Source organism: Plectropomus leopardus, chromosome 9, assembly GCF_008729295.1.
Source record: "Plectropomus leopardus isolate mb chromosome 9, YSFRI_Pleo_2.0, whole genome shotgun sequence".
NCBI lineage: Eukaryota > Metazoa > Chordata > Actinopteri > Perciformes > Serranidae > Plectropomus > Plectropomus leopardus.
Genome location: NC_056471.1, coordinates 11754990 through 11779392, shown reverse-complemented (window position 1 = coordinate 11779392; position 24403 = coordinate 11754990). Strand labels below are relative to the sequence as shown.

General features: G+C 39.9%; 2 protein-coding genes across 2 annotated transcripts; both read left to right on the top strand.

The window, feature by feature from the left end:
- The first annotated feature begins 366 nt into the window (after positions 1–366).
- Positions 367–17053, top strand: sncb (synuclein, beta). The gene is made up of 6 exons (XM_042493679.1): positions 367–519; positions 1502–1635; positions 8942–8971; positions 9264–9349; positions 14841–14927; positions 16533–17053. The coding sequence occupies exons 2-6, from the start codon at positions 1515–1517 to the stop codon at positions 16560–16562; spliced, it is 354 nt and encodes a 117-aa protein (XP_042349613.1). The 5' UTR covers positions 367–519; positions 1502–1514; the 3' UTR covers positions 16563–17053.
- A 3098-nt stretch (positions 17054–20151) lies between these two features.
- On the top strand, positions 20152–23545 carry LOC121947710 (G protein-regulated inducer of neurite outgrowth 1). Its single transcript, XM_042492795.1, has 2 exons — positions 20152–20388; positions 20830–23545. Exon 2 carries the CDS (start codon positions 20860–20862, stop codon positions 22972–22974), a length of 2115 nt encoding a protein of 704 aa, XP_042348729.1. The 5' UTR covers positions 20152–20388; positions 20830–20859; the 3' UTR covers positions 22975–23545.
- Positions 23546–24403: the final 858 nt, after the last annotated feature.

Below are 24403 nucleotides of genomic sequence, written 5' to 3'. Positions count from 1 at the left end.
TTAAATGTTGACAAATGGGAGATAGTAATCGCACCCATATTATTGTGCTCAATTATATTTTTATAGTGTCACTATAATATGATATTCCCATTATCACTTTACAGCCATAATACGTGTTTTTTCCACGGTTTTGAGCTGATGCAACAGTAAAGGGACAAGATGACGTTGTGTCTCTGTTACACTCATTTTCCGTGCTGTACCAGTTGACATCTGGGGCTGATCAATAGTGGAGAGGATGGTGGAGAGAGAGGGGGCGGGGGGAGGGAGGAGGAGGAGGAGCAGCAGGGGGGGGGCGTGATAGTCTCAGCCGCACTGTGAAGGAGGAGATCAGCCCAGCAGGAGGGGGGGGACGTGATAGTCTCAGCCGCACTGTGAAGGGGGCCGTCCCTGTGTGTGGAGATCAGCCCGAGGAAGGCCCACCTAGTGATCATCTGAAAAATATCTCCCATTTGGACGATAGTGTGACTCGACTCTGCGACTGAATCATAAGGGGACAAGTCGACGGCTATTTGTACATAGGTAAGTACTCATTTTTGCCTGGCATTAATTTTTTGTGTTATTTTTAAGCATATAGAGGTCACCACCATTTAGGGAGCGTGCATGTGAACGTCGTCATTGGAAGGCACTGGTTTGCACCGTGTCTAAAACAACTCTTGTAACCAACATTCCTATGTGTATACTGTATATATGTATTAATTACCATGCCCTCCGTGTCAGTTTATTATCAATTTCTGTCTGCAAAATTATGCAAAGAAATCCAGTCAGGTACGGATGCAAATGTGAGAAATGATATCGTGGAATTATATGCATGTGGTCATAAACCTGCAACCCCCAGGATGGCACTGGGAGGACTGGTGTGTAGTGCATAATATAATTCGAGCTGCAGCCTTGTCTGATTTATTTAAATGTTTCCCTGCATGTGATCGGACGAGCTCACATTACATCCACATAACTCTACATTAAAACCGTGATGCATGCAGATATGACAGATCGTGCCTCCCTTCCCCCAGCTACATTCTTGCGATACATGCCACCTTCTAGTATAATGTGATGTACAGTCCCTTAAAAAAAGGGCCTGCTCTCTTTTTTCCCAGGCGCAGCCCTGCCATCTCGCTGCCACTGAGAGTAGCATTACAGGCGAGCAATAATTAATGAGCTCCTCCACAATTAACCATTTCATTGAAATCTTTCGCTTTTGAATATTTAATGGTTTGACGAGGATGTGAAAAAAAAGAGGGTTGAACGCATGAGTGAACTGGGGGGGTTACTACAGCCTGATGGCTGGGCTGCAGCTGTCACGATCTACCACAGGAGGCAGTGCTGCCCTCTTTTACTATGCTCTTATAATAGACTGATATCCAGAGAGGGTTGTAGAAATAGATAGAAATAATACATTTGGTTATTAATTTGAAGTATTTAATGCCACAGATGCATATAAATAAGTTGAAATTGACATGTGTACATAAACAGTGATGGTGACTGACAACATCTCTCTCCACAGTAACTCGGCCAAGATGGATGTGTTTATGAAGGGTTTGTCTAAAGCGAAAGAGGGGATGGCTGTGGCCGCAGAGAAAACCAAGGAAGGAGTTGCAGTGGCGGCTGAAAAGACTAAAGAAGGAGTCATGTTTGTAGGTAAGATGATCACGAATCTGTTATTGCAAGTTATTTTACATGCAACTCATACACAGGCCCTTTGAGACTGCTAATGCTCCTCCTCTATGCATGAGCAGCAAGAGAGAATGTTTTATAAATCAGCTCTTGCAGCATGCACAAATGTCCTGAAACAAATGGTTAAATTATACAATAACTTGAAATAAATAGCCTGTTTCCCCCCATTCGTGAGAGGAACCAGGCTGGGTGTACTGCTTATTCTTTATCTTTGTGCACCATCATAACACAGTTGGGTGACACCTTCATGGTTTCCTCTGTGTAGCTGCAGCTGTTTTATTGCGCTCAATATGTGCTGTAAGTTAAAGTAACTGTTATGTGACAGTGCAAAGATGAATGCACTCCTTAAAATTCAGAGTGGTTTATTATAGCTGCAGTAATTTAATGAATAAACCAGCCTGAAAGTTGATTAATAGCTTTGTTTTACTTATGTAGGGTGACGCAGTGTTTGAAACCTGAGCAAACGGGTTTGATATCTTTCAAAAATTTGTAAAGAAGGAAATGACCAACAGCAGAAGAAATTAGCAAGAAATCAATGAAAAAAAATACATGAAAATTATCTGAAAATTAGAAAAAAATACAAATTTAAAAATAAAAAAGAAATAAAGAAAGAAAATCACTTGGAAAAGGAATTGAAAATTCTAAAAATTGTGGAGCGTAATTTTAATATGTAAATATGATAATTGGCTATAAATACAATTTCCCCCTAGTTTTTTTTTCTTTTTTTCCCCTTCAACATCTTCCCCCAACTTTTTAAAAATAAATTTCAAACTAATTTTCTTGGAATTTGTGAAACATTTCTTATCAAGTTGCTCATTGCCTTTTTTCCTCCATATTTTTTTTTTAAGAAATTGCACCATTTGGCTCAGGTTTCAAAGGTTTAATTATTTGTTAAAGGTGCCCAAAAGCAGCATGAGAAAAGGGGTGATGATCTAGGTTTCAAAGGCTTAAATATTCAGCAATTTTCCTTTTGTATTAAGTATATAGCTAGTATTTGGAGGGTTTTTTTCTAACTTTTTTTTAAGCACAAGGAAAATATACAGAGCAAGTCAGGGAATAGATGTATAAAGGATACATTTTGGAAACAGTGGTGGAAATGATGCTACAACACAATCAAATACAAAAATAAAAGCCCAACAGAGGTACCGTTATATAGAAAATCAAGAGAGAAAAAATATTATTTTAAACTAAAAGGCAACAAATCAAAAAGCAGAGGCGATCAGGCAAACAAATAAGGAGCACAAAAGTAAGAGACATTGAAAGAGCAAGGACCCAGATAAAGACGCAAGTATTTACTAGTACTTTTTCAAAAAGATGCGCAGGGATAAAAAGTTATTTTTGACAAACATGATTTGATACGAGGCTCTGAATGTCCTCGTGCCCTCTCGCCTGACTTGCCTGGGCTACAGGCTGGAGATGGGAACAGGGGTGGGGGTGGGGCAGCAGGATGGTGGGAGCAGCTCTTGCCACATGTCAGGACATCGGACGGCAGCAGATTGTAAAACAGTCTCAGCCTGCGGTCTCCTCCTGGAGACAAGCAGACCAAAGGCCTCTGTGTTTGTTGTTTACAGTGCAGCCTTATTTGTAATGAACATCATTACAGATATCTGTACAGATTAGTGCCTCTGTTGCATGATTTTAAAGTGCAATTGCCAAATATGTGCCTTAGATTTCTGGCCCAACTTGTTTTTGATCATCATTCAGATAAGCACACGAGACATGGTGCAATAGAAACGGACACACACATTGTCTAACCCCTTTGATCATCCTGTGCAGAACATAAAAAAACCCCCAACTCTCATAGTCGTCATATTCCAGCTTTACCTCTCACTTGTTAAAGCAGTGCTATGCATTATTGAATTGTCTGTGTTGCTGGGCAATAATTTAGCGTTATTCATTAATGGTGTGAAATCATTATAAAATAATTAAATTTTGATGTCAAGATAGCCATTGCTTACCAGTTCTGTTGTCTAAATAATTAATAGCAAGCTTGATAAATTCAAATGCTGAACAAAGAGATATCAGCCACATTTTAGAGAACCTAATCAGAGTTGCATAGTTTGGTTTTCATTCACTCTACTAAATATTATTTTCATTGCATAAATGTTTTGGTCTGTTGGAAATTGCGGCAGTCTGCCTTTTTGCAAGGCATTGATTACAGTAATGTACATCACTGCCTTTGCTCACTGTCTTCACATGCTGGATAACGTGTATTATTGGGCTCTAAGAGTCATTGTAAACGGTGGATCTCTTGCTCACCATTGTTTTTTATGTATGAAAGTGAATAGGCCTGCTTTATGTACACGCTGCCTCAGTCACCAGAAGGGGTGATGGAAAAATCAATACAGTACAATAGTTTTGTGATATTTTTGTTTGGCAATATCCTACTGATACACAGACGCCAAGTATCGATTTTCTTTTTATGTAAATTATTAATATTACAGGTTCACTGAACTTTTGGTAGCCTACTAGTATAATGAAATAAACAATTGTACTATTAAGTACAATAGATACAATTTGCTGCAATAAGAATTATTGAAGTGAGGTGAACAGACTTAAAACTTTATATCCTATTAAATAATATAGATGTTGACAAAGTTCTACTTTGTTCACATAATTTGCAGTCGAAAAGAGGTTAAAAAATGCAATATACCACTATATATATATCACAATACTCAACATATTCGCAACACATTTAAAATTACAATAATATTGTATTGTGATTTAAGTGTCACATTGATATTGCATCATGGGCCCTCTGGTGAGCCCCACCCCCAGTCAGTGCCGTGTTTTTATTTACAAGACTGTTGTTGGTAATTTATCTTCTCTTTTAGACATGAGCTATAAAAGTGACAATCTCTAGTCGCAGTACTTTTTCATTTTGTTGTGCCCATTGTTAAATCTGAACTAGGAGAACACTTTTGGGTTCTCTGTAGCTTCTGCATGGAAACATCTGCAGAGTGATCTTAAGTTTCAAGACACGGTGACCTTCAGTGAGTTTAAAACCAAGGTGAAATCTATCGAGTCCAGGCTGTCTGTGTGCAAACCTTTTATCTCATCATTTTAAATATCATCAAATTGATTTGCTTTTATGTTAATTTTATGTTGAATCAAATCAATTTTATTTAAAAAACAATGTTTAAGGAAATGGCACACAAATAGTAGTCCACATTTAAATAGCAATAACAACAATAAATGGCAGTAGGAATTACAAAGCAATATTATATGTACATAAATGTAAAACAGAATAAAACTGTGAATTTCATTTACAAGCATGATAGATTATAAAATACTAGAATATTAAAACCACTAAGAGAAAACAAAGGCCATTGAGAGGCCATTAAGATTTGTCAACGCTGGTTTGCTGCTGTCCAGGTCTCCCTTGTAAAACAGATCTTTGATCTCAATGGCACAAACCTGGTTAAATAAAGGTTAAATACATTTTTTAAAAGTCAGAAAATTATAGGGAAAAAAAATCACAGTTCCCTGAGAGTTCACGGTGACATCTTCAGACAGCTTATTCTGTCCAAGCAGCAGTCCAGAAGCCAAATATTTAGTGTTTACAGTTACATAAGATAAAGAAAAGATGAAAATTATCGTGATTCAGAGGCTGGGAGCAGATCATGTTTGGCATTTTTGCTTGAAACATGACTCTCATGTACCACACATTGAAGGAGCATTACTTGTTTTATTACATTTAATGTGATTTCATGTGTTTACCCAGCAATATATCTATACTGACAAACATAATGTTGTGAATAATAAATAATTTCCTCCATATGGGCCAGCTCTGCTTGTAGCGTACAGTTGGTCTGTGAGGGGTGAATGGGGGGAGGGCCAGATGACTCAAGGCACTCGGAGCTGGACTCGGTCCCTGGGACCTGCAAGCCGTTTACAGATATTTATTTTGTCAGTTTTTGAGCTCATGTCAGAGAGCCCGAACTTCCAGTGACACCCCTGCTGGTAGTTCCACAGTCTTCAGCTCGTGCCATTGATCCAGTGACAGCATGTTTTTCAAGAGACGTTGGGTATTCCAGGAGAAGTTGTCAGACGTGTCTGCATTTAGATGGAATCCAATTACCCTACATATTTAGCACCGTGACCAAACATGTCAATCTGCAGTCAAAACACGTGCCGGCTCCTTTTCGTCTTCTCCGTGTCGTGTCTCATAACGCCTTTTAGCCTGTGGTGCTCAGGAAGGGAAATGAGCATTTCTGTGGCATCCCTGTGCTTCTGCGTGCTGCTTGTTGAGCATGCCCTAGAAAGCTGCGTTTGATTTGCTTGAAGGCCCCTCTTGGAGGAGGGGTAAGAGTGATCTGATAGGCCTGTGGCCCACCTTTTGACAGCTGCTGCAGACCGCCCACCCAGCTGAGCTGAGCAGTCAGCCTGAGTAAGGCAACAAGGAGAGGCGGAAATGAGAAAACCCTGCTGTACTAGATGCCATTTAATGTCACAACCAACAGCATCATTCACAGAGCATCTTTGTACCCAGAGCGACAGCCTCGGTATACGTCAGCTCCTTTCTACAGTTTCATTCAAGCTATAATCCCTGTTACTAGCATTTGCTAAACCACAGCTACAACCTGAAATTGTAATACAAAAAAAAAATACTCTTAGTTTCAAAAAAATAATTATTGGAACGCTAATTTTTATTATTAATATTGAGTGATAATATTTTGCTATATTTAAGGTTAAATTTGTATGTGAAATTGGTTTTGTGTGTTAGAGCATCAAGTCACATTTAGAAGTCACTCCAAAGAACAAGACTTAATCTGATCATTTTCAGAGAAGACAGGGTGGAGACAATGAGCAGCCTAACAACACATAGCCCAAAAAATAGCCAGGAGTTAATACAAAGTCATAATAAGCCAAAAAGAAAGCAAAGATCAAAAATACACAATAAAATTACCCGATTTTTTTTTCTGTTTAACATCATTTTGAATATATAATTATAATAATTATAAATATTATTTCCTGAGTATTCTTCCCTAGTTTTTGGTTATTTTCAAACAATTCTCACCCTTTTTAAAAACTAATTTTCATGTTATTTTCTTTGTCACATTTTAATAATTTATTGTAATTTGTTGGACAATTCTTGCCATGTTTGTCATTGCCTTTTTCCCCATGTTTTTGAAAGAAATAAAATCAATTGGCTCAGTTTTCAAAGGGTTTAAGACAACTTACAGCATTTTGTAATTCTGTGCCATTGTTTTATTGTCTGGAGAATAATAAGCCTTAAAATGGCACACCTCATTTGTTAATATATCTAAATTTTTACCCATGGCCATTATCCGTTTGTGTTACTATAACTGCACTTCACCACAGCAGATGCTTAAATGGATGCAGATTTTAGAAGTACCTTTTGCTTTGAGGCTCCCCTTTTGTAGTGAGGCTTCTGTACTTCATCATCATCCGGTCTCTCCTCAGTTGGCTTTTAAAGGCCCCCAGGGACCAATAAGCCACATACACTGCTGCACAGTAGAGAGGATGACAAGGCTCGAGTGATCAGGAGCAGTGGGCACACAGTTGATTGCCCAAATAGCTTGATGGAGTGAAGTTAAGATGGATGAGATCTGCCAAAGGTCAAAGCATTGATTGGTGGTTTTGGTTTGAGTCAGCCACAAAGTTTAATAACTCACAATAAAAGTACCGAGCAACCCGAGTGCTGCAGCCAGGATTGTTCTCTAGTACCTCTGGAGTAGTGGCAAACTGTGAATAAATAATAAAGCTGGTAATGCATTACTTATATGACAAATTCAAAGCGACATTTCACAGTTTTAAATGAGCAGTGATAAACAGCATGCTGCGGTGCTGTATCTTTAAAAAATGCAGAATTGGTGGTTACTAGACCTTTTTACACAGAGATTGCGCTACTAAATCCCTTCTTTATGCCTTCTATGCGTCATTCTGCTTCATTTAGATAGCATGCCGGCATCACAGAAGCAATAGAGGCGTGACAAGCCTGACGTTTAACACAACAGTGTCTGCCTCTAGTGCGACATATAACACATGCGTCGGCAGCTCTTTCTAAACAGTAACAATGGCTTTAACATGGCAATAACAAAAATGTACCATCATATGGTGGCTGATGTCATCCTCTGCTGGGAGGGTTAGGAGCCCCGAATCTCTTTGTTTTCCCAATTTTTGGATATTTATGGCCGCTGTTCCTCTTCTGTGACTTAGCCGCTAACTGCTACCAGCTGCTTTTTTCTCCCACAGTGGGCCGCACACATAAACACGGCGTCTAAATGTCACATCCATGCGGCCCATGGTTACATCCTGCTGGCTGTCCCTTTTACACAGACCTCGATCCAGCAATGTTACTTTCTCCACTGGCGACTCAAAGGCGAGACAACTCTGTTGTCCATTCTGCAATCTTCCGCAGCCCACAGAACAGCGAGGTGGCATAACAGTGCAATATTCCCGTCCTTGAACAGGCAGACTAAAGGGGCTTTGGATGCCTGTTGCTCATGGTCTGACATCTTTTTTTAAAGGCCGATCTCACCTGAGTGCTGTGGGGGTAAACACCCAATAATGACCCGAGCACCATAATATGTGCACTCTATCTGTTATTGTTGTGTGTCCACCAAAGCATTTTTTTCCTGTCCTGTTTCCTTTTCCTGAGTGGAAAAATATTTAAATTTGGGTAAAACGCTGCACTTGTCAATTTGACCAGCCATCACAGTGGAGAGGGGCGGGAACAAATACCGTAAAGACCAACTGTCACAGGGGACAAATAACAAGTACTGAATAACAACAATTGCTGTTTCCAGCTGGGAAAAGAAACGCTTTAGAGGACGCACAGCCAAAGAGAATTCGATCGCACAAGAGCATATTGACCACCCAAACAGCCAGAAGTTTACAGCCCTACTTTGATCTATTCAAGTGGTAAAAGATCAGTTTGAATAGAAATAGAATAGAATAAAATTTATTGTCAATATACAAAGTACAATGAAACTTTAAGTGTCATCTCTGCAATAAAACAAACAAACTATTACATACATAATAAAAGTATGTCTGTAGTATCTGCAGAATAGCAGAATAAGTGTACATATATACATATGTTACACAATATAAGGTCAGTAATGGTGCATTTTATGAAAGTACAAGGTGGGAAAAAACTCTGAAATGAGTGTTAGCAGTGCTTCAGTGGTTACTTTAATTAAAATGTTTTTGTTCATACACAAACAAACAGAAAAGTCTTGAAATGCAAAATGTCAAATGGTACTTCACACATTTTCTAACAAATTTCTTTTTATTCTTTATTCAGGTAGCAAGGCCAAAGACAGCGTGGGCACAGGTAAGTTTTCACTCTGTTAGTCAAATGTAACCATCATTACTGTACCAGTAACAAGCTCAGATTCATGCCAGTTTACTGACACTTACTCCTAACAGGAAAATGGCAAATTCATTATGGTGACAGGGGAGAGTTTGTGTTGTAGGGGGCATGTCTAAGTGGTCATTTTGCACAATAATCAATTGGGAAACAAGAGAGGGCAGTAATGATGTGCATGGTTTTAATCTGTCTGCTGAATCTGTGCAGATCATGTTACATGTGTATGTGTGTGTGTTATGTTTGTTTCTCTCTGCAGTGGCTGAGAAGACCACTGGAGCCGTCGGGAACATCGTTGCTGCGACCGGCCTGGTGAAAAAGGACGAGTTCCCTGCTGACATGAATGTATGTATGCCATTTTATACTCCATCAGCTCCCCGCGAGCGCAAACTGTCAAGAGTAACACACCGTTCTAGTTTCAGTGAGTCCCTCTTATCAGATAAAGTATTGCAGTGTGTTCACGCACACCTGCAGGATATCAGTGGGTTCTGTGAAATCACATCAGAGATGACTGGGGAAAACGTGCATGTTTAAAAGCTTTGAATAATACATATCTGTGGTTAGTATGGCATTTGTTAGATGTAATTTGGGTTGTTTTTTTTTTTTACAAACATGATTGCAACCACCTATATTTCTTTATCAATTAATCTATAAATATATTTTTTATTTTTTGTTTGGTCCATTAATCATTATTTGAAAGTTGTTCATTTTATAAGTATATATGCTATGAGTTTGAACAACCCAAAGGGCCGTCATCAAATTGCTTTCTTTGGATAGTCCAAAACCTAAAAAATACCTAGCTGTTTAATTACAGTTTTAATATTTTAAATCTTCTCAAAAGATTGGGTAAGGCAGTACATAAAGACCCCCTGGCTCTTCTTATACAATGTAAAGACGCAGCAGTGCTATACTTAATACTAGGGCTGTACCGAATTAATTTTTACATTTAAGCTTCTTCTTAGTTATTTGTTGTTGTTGGGTTTTTTTTGAATGAAGCTTCAAATGTCTGTAGTCATATTTTATGACTTTATGTGACTGTATGACTTTATGTCACCTTAAAAAATACTTGAACAAAATCCTCAATTTGAATAAGTTATTCATTGGATTAAATTAGTTGTTCTTTTAAAAAAATGATTATTCTTTAATGAATAAATGAAATTTAGGGTGCTGTTAGATTGCTGTAAGACCACTTCAGTAACACGGGTACGTGCCTTCATCTGTGTGCGGCAGGCAAAAGAACAAACAGGGTTTGTTTGGGTTTTTTTAAAGATTTAATGCCAACAATTTGGGTTAGAATCATACTTTTTCTTTAAATAACAACATGTGATTTTGGAAATGATAACATCTATGCTTGGGGAGTTTGTTTTGTTTTGTTTTGTTTTGTTTTGTTTTGTTTTGTTTTGTTTTGTTTTGTTTTGTTTTGTTTTGTTTTGTTTTGTTTTGTTTTGTTTTGTTTTACAATTTTTTGACTTTTGGACTTTACAATGCCCTGGAATTATTGGAAATGTTTGGATCACACCAGTCAAGCAATCGTAAGCAGTCCCCACTGGAATCTGACTTTACAAATGGTAGAATAATCCTGATATCAGTGTAGCCTATCTTCATCTGCAACTGTGCAGAAATACTGTGTTTAAATAGAACAAATAGACATGCAGAAAAATAAAGCTGTGCAGGTTCATATGCTGATTTAGATTCTGAATATCATATATGAATGAAGCTTCCAACTATTCAGTACAGCCCTACTTAATACAACTTTAAAATACACTCAGACAAATTTTTTTATGTGTGAAATCGAAAAATGATTTTACAAAGGAGCACCCAGAAATGTAATATTTTGTGTCCACAAAGTTTTGGGACTCGCAGCAGGACACATATTTTAAAATTTTAAATATACTGACTTTTAAACCCCAAAGCATTGGATCCTATTTCCCATAATGCAGCCCAATAGCATCTTTGACGTCATCATCAGGGTTATTTTCTCAGATTTTGCAAAACTTCCTCCACATCCTTCCTCAAGATATTAGACAACTGTTTTTGGAGGCAGAGTAGTACTCATGTGGACAACTACATTAAGCTTTATGTATGAATTCAGTGGAGTGCCCTTTTAATAGCATGCATATTTTGAAAAGACTCCGCTTTGTATATAAGCATGGCAACAATTCAAGAGCTCACTGTTATTCTTGATTCAGCTTACTTACGTTTGTGCACACGTGCCTGAGGACAAGTGACAGAGAAAAAAAAACAACCTCAGATCCAGATCGGAGCCTCACTTACAGTTGGCAACTTGCTGCAAGTTGTGTTCACTAGTCTGGACAGGATTTTGGTTGTAGCAGAGCCAGATTTAGACAGCAAGGATAAACACGGGCTGATTAATTTGCGTGTCACTTTAATATAGAGTTACTGGTCCACATCTGTTAGCACAGACATTTGCTGTGCTTGAACTTCTCTAACCATATAAAAAGTTGTGTATTTGAGTTAAAAATATGTTTCTCAATGCTTGGAAGAATAAAACAGGATGCGGCATAGCATGATTTCCTCAACATTTACACTGCAAAATGTACATCACAGAATGTACATGGGTGAACTGCTGATTGGCAGCCTTTACACAGATAAATAGGAATAACTGAAATTGTCCTAAGGCTTTGTTTTACACTTGTTTTATTTAAGGAAGCTTGAGAGTTCCTGAGGATGAATTATCGTTCCACAGAGTCCGCTCCGCACACAGAGCTGCCTTCAGTCTATAAAATAGCTTCAGCTCAGAGCCTGTTTCACTGTTCAGGTGCTCTGAAAGAGCTAAACAATCTCTCTGTGGGACTATCAGCTTTCTTTAACGCAGCCTTTCCATTATTGTACCCTGACCTGCTGAAGACCTTTGCTAATGTCACCGCTCTCTGTCTCCTCTCAGATCAGTTTATACACACCTTGATCTGAGAAGAGAAGTGGATTCGATTTGTCTTTCCACAAACATGGAAAATTCAACATATAGCCAAGCTCACATTTTTACTTACACACTGCTTGTGTTTGGCATGTTAAATGACTTGGTCGTGTGCTGTCAGCATGTTGACATTTCATCTTTCGCTGTCAGACTGTCAGTTAAACAGGGAGTTCCTTGTGCTGTCCAAAGCCTTCATCCCTCAGAGTTGGACCCTCTCCACTGACTCACTAATCTAGTAAATCTGACAGCCCGCTCTAATAGGCTTCTTGAGGGCCATATCTAAGTGATAAAGCTACACATTTCAACACCCTGACAACATATTGATGAACTGTTGACATTATTATCACATGTGCAGCACTTTCCTTTATTCATTCTAGTGTGTGCTGGGCTGAATCTGCTTAACCCTTTGAAACCTAAGCAGATTGGCTTGATTCCTTTCAAAACTTAACAAGAAATAACTCAAAAATGAAAAAAGAAAGTTACAAGAAAATGTAGGAAAAAAAGGTAAAGAACAAACAAACAAAAATTACCTGGAAAAAAAAAGAACTATGATCATTATTAATGTTATTAACAATATTAATAATGCATTTTTATTTATTTCCTATAACTTAATCTCAAATATATAATTGTAATAGTTATATAGTTTTCCTTTGGAATTGTTTAAATATATATTTTTTTATATTCTATGTTTTCATTTGATCATTTTCTAATGATTCTCTCTCATACAATTCATACAATAAAATGTTTTACTGAAATTTTTTTTAAGATATAAATAAAATAATAGTTTATAGATAAATAAAAAGTCTGAGCATCAGGCTTCTCGTTTTTTACTGGAGTCTCGTCTGAATTCAGATGTGACCAATCAGACGCAATCTGTTATAATCACACAAATAGCCTTTTGTCATGTTCATTTTGTTTTCAGGCAATGATCCGTCTGATTAGGTGTGTCTTTATGGTGGTTTCTCATTGTGCAGCGCTTAAGGCTTTGCTAATCGTGTTGGTGGGCTTACAGCAATAACACCAGCTTGATACAGTACATAGGATTACAGTCTGTTCTTCACTGACCTAATTGACTTGATTAGTGCTGGGTTTAAAAATAAATGTGTGCTGACCCACTAGCTTTGTTGAAAGGGCTCATAGTAGCAGGTGCAGCAATGATGGAGCGCTGTCTGCTTCAAAAGGAAAATCATGTTTACACCTGCTGTGATTAAAGGGACAGTTCTCCACAAAACAAAAGTATATATTTTTCCCTTTTCTTGTAGTGCTATTTATCAATATAGGTTGCTGTGGTGTGAGCTGCAGAATGTCTGCGATATCGGCCGTAGAGACGTCTCCTCTCTTTCAAATATAATGGAACTAGATGGCACTCGTCTTGTGGTGCTCGGAGCGCAAAAAAAAATACATGTGAAAATTCAATCCAATGTGACTTACCAGAAATCCTCACCCAGTTACTTAAGATAATCCACAGACCTTGTTGTGAGCAGTTTTATGTGGTAACTATTTTCTTTCAACAGAACTACACCTGCCAACCATATCACATCACAGAAGGAAGTGCATCTACTGCTAGCTCACCTAGCACCACTGAGCTAGCCAACATTTAAGCTTTAAGACTAGAAAGACATCATAAATATTCACATTTTGTGCTGTCGTGAGCACAAGTCTCTCGTTCATGAGTAGATGCAGGTGTAGCTGGATTTGTTTTATCAAACAGGAGTGAATTTTGTGTAACCTCAATGATCTCTCCGCAATGTCATCTTGCCATGTTGACTGTGACACCCTGGAAATTTGTATGGATTTTGGTGGATTTGATTTTGGCTGTCAGTGCTTCTAGTGTTCAACAAATCACTCTGAAAGTGATCCCTCAGATATCATTTGCCACTGTCGTTGTTTTTGTATTTCTGGCACTTTGCAATCCCCTTGAGTAAGAACGATTTTTAAAACAATATGTATAGTTGTGTGAGGATTGTTAAAAGAATGTTTTGATATAGTTTTGTTTTTGTTAAAAGTTGTCCCCAATCAGTCCATAAATCAATAAATTTGCCATTGTCTGTGAAGGCATGAGAGGAAAAACAAATTTTCCTTCACAAATTCAAAGTAACACGGCATGACTAATTGTTACTGGCTGTGAAACTCATTAGCATGCTAAAATTTACACATTAACCAAATTATTTTCTCGGGTTAAGGGAATATTCAAAGTTATTGCAACTAATCCAGACGGAATCATGAATATCAAATCTCATCCATCCAACAGTTGTTAACATACTTCAGTCTGGACCAAAGTGGTGGACGGACTGACGGACCGACATTGCCATCCCTGACATGTTAACATAACTGAAGATTCACAAGTTATCTAACAACACTTATCACACTTAGTATCTCTTCTAAACACCTGGATGAAAGATTATTCAGTCACCTGCACAACAGAAAAGATTTTTAATCTGTTTCACAAGTCGTGACTGTTTCCTGATCAAAAGACGATGGTAGCTAGAAATGACAGACGTCGTCACTCTATTTATAGTATGTGAACCAAACTTAAAGATTTCTATCATGTCACTTGCAATTAAGTCATATTTTCATACAAAATAAAGCATCCATATCAGTCTGCCTGGATTAGCAACTAAAGAGACAGATTTAGTATATATGTTTGATTTTGCAACAGACAGAATATTTGTTCATGCACATGTCTGTGAGAGTCTTTGGGGATTCTGGGATTCAGAAAATCGGTAAGCGTTTGTGAAACCGCCTTCTGAGCTTTTCAAAGATCGTCGGGTATCATTTTTCAAAGAATCGGATGCTGAGCTCCGTGACTCAAATGTAAAGATGATGTAATACATATACTACTGCTGTTAATGTCATTTTTGTTTCTTCATCGTCTCCGTCTTCCTGTCTGTGTCTCTGCAGCCTGAGGAGTACGGGCAGGAGGCCATGGAGGGCCAGGGAGAGGCGATGCTGGAGCCAGAAGGGGAGACATATGACGAGACCCAGCAGGTAATCAGCCTACACGACACAAAGTGCAATAAAGTATCTCATGTCCGTGTGTTCAAATTAAACCATACGATTATACTGTAAAAAGCTTTTTGTGTGTTTTGTGAAAAGCCTGTAAAAAAAAACCCTATGAAGCCGGACTGCAGTTGAGTCTATTCACTTACAGTAGATGGAGGTTCATCAGTATTCAGCAGCTCTGCATGGTTACACATTTTAGCTGTATTGCATTTCAATAGCACTCCACACTTGCCCTCCACTTCTGTCCCACACAAACACTACAGCTCACTCTGAGGTAATTCTCATTTTCTCTGGAAATGAAAACAGAGGGCTTAACAAGCCAGTTGCCACACTGTACAGTGAGTACAGTGAATATAGCACCGCCTACCTACACAGAGCGGTGTGTGTGTGTGTGTGTGTGTGTGTGTGTGTGTGTGTGTGTGTGTGTGTGTGTGTGTGTGTGTGTGTGCGCACGCGCATGTGTGTAAGAAGGATGGGAGTCTGACACAGATGGTTATTTTTGGAATTTGGCTGTCAGGGGCGAGACAAACTGTGCAAAACCTATTGCTTTGAGACCGGATTTTAAATAGCAAAGAGTAAATAAAAATACCACACAATGCACATAATGTTGAAAAGATCATTTTACCAGTACATATGATCATTTACAGTACTGCATGGATTATGTTTTAAGCCAGAAAATTATGATATTCTGAGAGAACATTAAAATAATCAGAATCAGCTTCAGTTGGAGGAAGATTTAAAGTGAGATTTTGCGCAGTCTCTAAAAATGTTTGATTTATTCTGTGCTTTTAGTCAGGATTTTCTTTTCATGCCCACTTACAGTCTCCCATCAGTGGATTATTGCATTAATCAGCTAAAGAAATAAAACTGAGATATTCCCTTAGATGCAAATTTAAAGTGAATTTCTCAGAGGCAGCAGCTTGTGTCATCCATGTCCTCCTCCATCTCTCTCTCTCCTACTCCTCTCCTCCGCATCACTTTCCCCTCCCCCACCCTTTGCTACACCAGCAATCTGTGAGCTCTAGTCTGAATGGGTGTGGTGATGACGCTGTCTGCCTCCATGCATTGTGGGTAATGTCAGGGTCTCCCTGCATTGCTGTGAATGTGGAGTGCTGCAGAGTGAATCGGGCCCTCTTAGGGAGGATTTGGAGATAAAAATCCATCTCATCCAGTGTTACTCTTGGTTTTGTGAACACATTAGATGACCTAAGACTATTGCACATTCCTGGAGGCTGTGCTCTTTTTTATTTTTTTATGATAATGTGCGTGGAGGAGGCGTGTGCAGGGTTACAAGGATGCTGGGAATGTGCTCACGACACGTCCTTGAAACTGGTGTAGGCTTGTGGTGCCCTCTGCAGGCTGGAGAGAGGCACTGAAGCAGCAGAGGCGCTCACTGTGATGGAGTGACATCATTGCCTTCAGCAGAGTGTGATCATGTGTTAGCATAAGCCCTCTGTCATATGTATTCTTCTTAAACCGATTTAAGTGGAATTTCATGCGCTTAAATATTAATAGAATTTCACCTGGAGCTTCTTTGTGCTGCAGATTTGACCCGCCTGTCTCTTAACATCTGTTCTTCTTTCTCCCCAGGAGAGCCAGGACTACGAGCCAGAGGCATAAAAGCACCAGTCCAAGCCACCATCCAACCAGCAGCACAATAATATTTCTAATAATAAAAAGGACAAATGCTGAAACTATTACGATTATACCCCCGTTGCAAAAAACCCAACAAAAAAAGACAAGCATTCCCACTGAAAAATGTTCTTCCTTCAAGACAAATCTTTTATTATTATATATTGTAAATGTCATGTTCTTAATGTAATGTGTTGGGTGTAGGTATTTATTGAGATGTAGGATTTGTCCTCTCTGTCTCATTTCCTTGACTCCCTCCCAATGAAATGAGACCAGAGCCAGGGCTCGTGACTTTGTACTCGTGTGTATCTGTATTTAGAAACGTGCAATAGATGTTCATCATCTTCCAATGAGACATTGGGAGTGGAAAAAATAAATATGTCCGGTTGCAAGCAGATATGAAAACAATAATATCCTCCTAAGTGTCGACAATGCCTATTTGTGGGTTCTTTTTTTTCTTTTTTTCTTTTTTTTTTATGCATTTCTTTGGAAATTTCTTTGGACTTTTTTGAAGTAAGAGTTTTTTACATTGTATCTTTATAGTTGCTTGTGAAATCATTCCAGTAAATCTGTTAGAAATTGACAGAGTATACATGTTTGTGTGTGCGTGTGTTTGTGTGTACTGAAGATTTTATCAAGTTAAAGTCAATATATTATGTCTTGAAATCATAATGGTTGTCAAATCAGTATGTGCTTTAAATTGCAGGACTTGTCAATATAAAGGTTTATGTGTTAAGCCAGACATACATTCCTCTGTAAATAAAAATTAAAAAAAGAAAACATTTGTTAGCAATGTTTGGTTTTTGGCATTGATCTTTCATTATATTTTAAATCTCTTGTAACCAGTTCTGTTATTTGTTTTTTTTTCCTGCCTGTTGCTCTAAATGAGAATCTATTATGCATTGTCCTCACATGTTCCCCTTTTTCGCTCACTCTCGTCTGGGGTTTGACTACAGGATGTGTAAAATCTGCTGAGCGGGCTCTGGCCACTGGCATGGTGCAGCCATAGTTGGGATGCCAGTCTGATCGCGCTTGTTTGGGTGGGTTTTGTTTGGGTTAATCCGTCTGGAACGTGCAGGCTCGGTGGTGTCGGGCCCAAACAGAGGGTATTAAACAGCCTCCCCCGCCGCTGTCGGCTCAGATGGATGTGTGGACACTGCAGGGGCAAAGACAGGAGCCATGGCCTCGTTCAAGAAGTCCTTTGAGAGCCTGAAAGGCACGAGCCACTCGGCCGCGAAGGGAGTCACAGACACTGCAGGTAAAATGACAGCTGTAGGATTCCAGGGCAAATGCAAAGTTTGGTTGAAAGACTTTTTTTTTCAGTATCTTTCTTGGCTTTAAATTATATTCACATTACAGTAAATCATTTTAATTTCGTCTTTCACAGCTGTTTTGAAGTATTTTTCACATGTAAATGACTTTGAGATCTCTAAATTAAGGACTTTACAATGAGTTGAAGTCTTTAAAAACAAAATGTAACAGTTTTCCCTCCTAAGGTCAGTCACTAAGGTAAGTCTCTGTCATGTGTTTTTCAGTGCAGGCAGCTCAAGAAGCTGTGCAGCAGGTGGCAGACTCCTCCAAAGAAACAGCCAACATAGGTAACGTGCACACTCCTACGTCTTTGAGGCTTCATGATGTGACAATGGATATATTACTCGGAGAAGATAGGATTTAAAAGAGGCCTGAGAATGAAAAAACTTTGCTACCAGATGAGATGTTTAACGGTCACTGAGAGATGAGCTCCTAAAATTAAGTGAACATTTTTACTATTTAAAAAATGAATTAATCTCTTAGAGTTGGAAAGAAAAACACGTTTAAGTGATACCTGGAAATATTATATGGTGTAACGTTTAATACTTGGTGTGACACAGGGCTGTAATACAATTCACTCAAATTTAACTTGGATGAAGGTGGTTTTAGACAAAATGTCACAGGAATAGAATGATGACCTATTTTTTATATAAGCTTTTTAAATACACACAAATATATGATCCTACATTTGCATACTGATGACAAAAGTTTGATTTGTTATTTAGCATGTTTTTTCTCTGCTCCTCTCTGACTCTTTGAAGCTGCTCAAGAGGCCAGCAGACAGACTCAGGCAGCCATAGGAAAAGCTGCGGACAAGGCCACGGACACCATCAAGGAATTTGGACAGAAAGTGGAGACCAAATGATCCTTGAAAAATGAACAATTCTAGCTGAAACACTGGAGCCAACCTGTCTTATCATCCATTTTACTTCAGTGACAATGTTGGGGTGGAAGTGTGTTGGCATCAGAAAAAAAGACATATCTACATTATATCTCCAGTATCTCCACACAGCTAACATTCCAAAGGAAATCTTTATAAATTGTCTTTTTATTTCTTATTCTCTTTTCTCCTTTTTTTGCGTTCCTTGCTTTATTATAGATTTCATTACATGTGACTATTTTGGGAAATAAAAACAGATACCAACTTGTTTGTCAGTTGTTGTTTTTTTTTTAAAAAGTGATATCCTGCCACACACAGTGGAGATAACACTGTTAGTCTCTCTGCCTGTGCTGCATCCGGTTTTGGCTCACTAACGATCACCACAGTCATTAATACCAACACATTGCCGAGGAGACGGCCTTTGGCAGGCTGATGGCTCCTGACGAGAATACGATAGAGGCTGTCTACCTTGGCCCCTCGGCAGCACACCTCCCTTGCATCACTCTACGTGGTTGCTAGGCAACAGCACTCTGCGGCGGCCAGGGATTGGTGGAGGCCTTTGAATTAATGGTGAGACTACTTCTGTCAGTACAGAGTGTTCTGGGCAAGCTTCAGCCCACCGTTACAGTAAAAACCAAGGAAGGGGAGATTCTTATAAATGAGAGAAATGTAAACAGTCCCACACGATTACTCGAGGCAAGCAGAATTACAGAGGCTCTCGAGAAATATGTGTCGCAGAGCGTTGAGGTTGGAGGGAGAATGAAAGACATAGTGGTTTACAAGTGTGTGTGTTTGTGTGGGAGGTGCAGCTCCTCTTCCTCCAGGCTCCTTCAGCTGATAGCCCCCGCTGTCTTTCATGTTCTTTGCAGCAGAACACTCACATTTACTGATATTTCACAAATTCCCCGCACAAGACTTTGCGTTGCTTTTCTGGTCCTCTAATAAGCCTGTGATTATCTGCCTCCACAAAATTTGATTTAGAGGAAGTGCCTTTTTTGCCTTCTTCTTACTACGATTGATTACTTAACTCTGAAAGTGGTCAAACAAATGTGCACTTCACACACTCACAGATTGCCGTCTTATCTAAAAGCAGTGATCTGTTGTTAAGAAGAGAAATCCCTCTTCTGCATACTTCAACCTCCCTCCAGAAGCCCCCATGCTGGTCATCTGTGGTAACATGAAAAGCTTTGCCTCCTCTAAATAAAAAGAAAATCTCCCCTAAAGCCACGTCATTAACTCACAGGTTTATCTCTCTGCACACACTTTGCCATTGTGTTGCTATGAGAACCTGGAGTTAATTACTATGATTTACAGATGATTAGAGAGCTGAACAGAGATTTTGTCATTACATTACCACTCACTGCCAGAACCCGACCGTGGTTTCCAGGGAAACTGGAAAATGTGAAGCTTTTCAATAGACACAGCCACAGCTTTAAAGAGCGAGGATTGCCTAAGATAGATTCTTCTAGAGACAAACCTGTAGCCGCTGCAATCACTATCAATCAACAGGGGAAACATACGGACAGATGTAGGGCTCGCTCGACAGGAAGATTTTTTGGCGATGTTTGACCCAAATGTGAGAGACACTTATGGAGAGACTTCAGTCTGACTTGGACTGCTGAGGTATGTCGTGGTTTCCTGCTATTTGTTTCATTCTGTTTGTTTTCATAGTTAGAAAAATGATAAATTCTCTAGATTCCTCTGCGTGATTTTGTTTTTATGTGATTATAGATTAAAGCAGAACTTGATTGTGAGGTATGTGGGCACATTGTAAAGGTAGAAAGGTGCAATATGATATGTAATCCAACAGTTAAATGTTAAAACAGAACCTTAACATTTAAATGCAGCTTAATCCCAGATTAAAGAGTCCTATAATACAAAGTAAGCATGTGAATATTACATTATATGCATGATGTAACTTGGATACTTGACATCGATATCGTGTGAATATTTTTATAACAAAAACAACCCTTTGTTTTATCTTCCATTCATGCTAGAGCTTGTTATAGTCATTGATTACAATTTGCACAAACATTGTGTCAGTGCTGTGTCGTGCCCCCGCAGGTACTTCCACCACTTTAATGCAAAGACAAAATGGGAAGTCTGAAAGACGAGATGAGAGGACTCAAAGGGGACCACGAGCCTTGTGAGGAGACAGACGATGGAGAGCGTCCAGGTAGCTCAGGTGGCACCGCTGAATCCGAGGGACCTCAGATAAACAAGAGTCAAGAGTCAACAACTCAAGAGGACGATCAGCCAAAACACCACACGAATACCAGCCATGCCGAGGAGAGAGACGAGACTGCAAGATCCAAAGATCAAGCACTTTCAGGAGGCGCTTGTGTTAAAGACTCTACGCAGACTGATGCCATTTCTCTGACAAAACAGCCCGAAGATGATGAAAAACATAACACGACAGTTTCTAACGAGCTGCCGAGTGATGGAGATGGTAAAATTCAGGGGGAGACATCTCAGGATAAAACCACAGGTTATAACAAAGACAAAGACACAGACATTGAAAGTATATCTGTGCCAGTGCCAGCAACTCCAAACCCATCAGACCCACGAACCCCAGCTCCTGCCGGCCAGCAACACATGCACACACAGGTCAGCCTGGAGGTGGTCCAGTGTCACTCTGCAGCCACCAGCCCCATGACGCCTCCTGAGGGCCAGTCCTTCTTCTTTCCAAGCTCTTTTGGGAAGATCGGACTTGTGGGTGGTGGCACCAAAGATGCTGAGCTACAGGTGGGTCAGCAGGTGGAATTCTGCTCTGTTGCCACATCCCCCATGACCCCAAAGACACCCTCAACCACGGCTTTCCCAGAGCTCATCGGCAGGGAGACGGTGCAGAAGGTGGAGAAAGTGAAACAGAGTGAGGTGCAGAGGGAGAGTGGCCAGCAGCAGGAGAGTCTCTCCGCAACAAAAAGTCTGGAAAAGACAGAGATCAGTGGAGCTTTGAAATGTGCCGCAACAAAGGAGCCGAGTGAGGACTTTGGTTCAAATGCATCTCATGAGAGCTCCATCAGCTGCCCCGCCGTCGGGTTAATAGTTTCACAAGTAACTCAGGAGGACAGTAATCAGCAATGTAAGCAGCAGAGGATGGGGAGTATGGATCAAGACATTACAATTCTTGTGACCCACTATGCCAACACTGAGGAGGAAGAGGAACAGAGGGCTGAGTCATCTTTTACCATTGAGCCCGAGATGGTCAAAATAGATGAATATGAGGAGCTTGGTGATGTAAAGAGTGAGGATGGAGAGGAGAACATCTCCACAGAAATCCCTGATGTACAGGACACCTCAAACAAAACCGAAGAATCCTCTGTATCTGCTTATGATGAACCAAAAACAGATGTGATATCTGACAATTCAAAGAAAGAAGATGAAAGTGCAGAGTTGAGAGACGTGACAAAGCCTCCCGTCCCTGAATCTCCAGCTCCTTTTGGCTGCCACAACATTCGCACGCAGGTGAGCCTGGAGGTGGTGCAGTGCCAGTCTGCGGCCACCAGCCCCATGACTCCTCCTGAGGGGGACCAGGCTTTCTACTTCCCCAGCTCTTTAGGGAGGTGTGAAGGTGTGGGCACGGAGACTAAAGACGCTGAGCTGCAGGTGGGGCAACAGGTGGAGTTTCGCTCTGTCGCTACAGCACCTATGACCCCGAGAACGCCCACTGTCACGACTTTTCCTGACATCAAGAAGGATGCGAGCATAGAGGAAAAGATAGTGGAGGAGGAGGAAGAGGAGGAGGAGGATAAAAAGGAGCAGGTGGTGGAGGACAAAGAAGAGGAGAAAGCAACCAAAGAGAAAAAGGAGGAAGCAGCTGAAGAGGACACAAAGGAGGCAATGAATTGTAAGGAGAAGTGCGAGGAGCCGGTGCAGGAGGTGAGCTGGGATGAAAAGGGGATGACGTGGGAGGTGTACGGGGCAGTGGTGGAGGTGGCTGTGTTGGGCTCAGCTATCCAAAAACACCTGGAGAAACAGGTGAAGAAGCAGAAGCCATCCATGCCTCCCCCACCTCCACTTAACCCCTCAGCTATGCCCCTCTCCTCAGACACCATCCAGGGGGGTTCGGGGTCAGGTTCGGGTAAGAGCCGGACAGGGAAGAGGGGAGACGGGGAAGTGAGCCGACGCAGAAGAAACCCCTTCCGTCAGCTGATGGAGAACATGCAGCAGCCACATTGTTGCTCCAAAGCTCACACTGCCGAGTGACACGAGAATCCTGTCGAGACAACAACAGCTGGTTGGAGGAAGAAAAACGCGTGGTGTAAAAAATCACAGGATTTATGTGTCTGTGATACACCGATTTACTTCGACGTGACATTGTCTCGAAAGTGTGAGAAGAAAAATCAGCTCCTCACACGAGACAAAAAGCACAAAAGCATTCAACTTGCGTCATGGAGCTTTGAGAATCAGCCATACTAGATGGAGTTTTACTTTTTTTCTTGGACTTCCATGTTTCTATGTTTGGAAAAATGAGGGTGATATATCAGTGCCATCGTTAGTGCTTCTGCTTTAATGTTTTTCACCCAGACCATTCATCTGTCCGCCGAACCATGTTCGCTGTTGATGCTTTTTTAATGCACCTCGGACAATATGAAGCCATGAATCTCCTGGTCGCTTAGAAGCTTCAGCTGAGAGAAGTGATAATAGACAGTGACAGTTTTTGGTCATGATTTACGACCTAGTGGTCACAACCTGGATTTAAATTTGTTTCCAAAGTATGGAGGTTAAAATTGATCTATGTTGAATTGATCTGTGTGAGAGAGGACGCCCTACCATTAGTGCAGGCTTTTGTGCCTATGTCTTATATTCTGCTTTTAGATTTGCAACGTTTTGACTTGTTTGTATTGTGAAAAGTATAAAAATGTACAGATGACAAGCACAATCAACGCCTGATACAAGGCTATTTTTAGTCATTACTACTTACTGTATTTTAATGCCATGATTAGTGATTCAGTTTTAAATTATGTGATGAAACTTACTTTAAATGTGTTTTAATTCAGAGAATGTTACAGTGCCAGTGATGTTGGTGTTCATGCGTTAACTTCACGAAAGTGCAACAAATCATCAACATTTAGAGAAACTGATTTTATTCACAGATTGCACTCGTGATACATTCATTTAGATATCAGTAAGAGTGAAATAATCTTTTCGTTCCGTTGCTTGTGGGAAGTCACACTGCATGGGGTTTTTGTCTCAAACCCAAAGCAAACACTGACAAATTAAGCACAGAAGGGTAATTAAACCTTTTGGCTGACTTGCAGTCATAAATAAGCAATTCATTCATACACAAACATTATGCAATATTTTCCATTTTTTGGATTTTCTTTCTAGTAGCATCGGCTGCAAGAAAAATTAACATTGTGTGTTTGCATAACGTATAATACAGTTTTCAGAGCAAACCAAACCGTTTTTAAACCGTCGCTTAATATATTAACAAAAAATAAAGTGATTCTCTTGTGCAGCAAACACTTGTTTTTTTGCTTTTGTCCAATTGTTCTACTGTCTAGATACGATTTCTGTAAAGACAGGTTTAAAGGGACAGTACCACATTTTTGGCAAATATGCCAATTTGCGAGAGAAGGTTTATATTACTTTTATATATTTGTGGAGCCACAGCCAGGACACAATGAGCTTA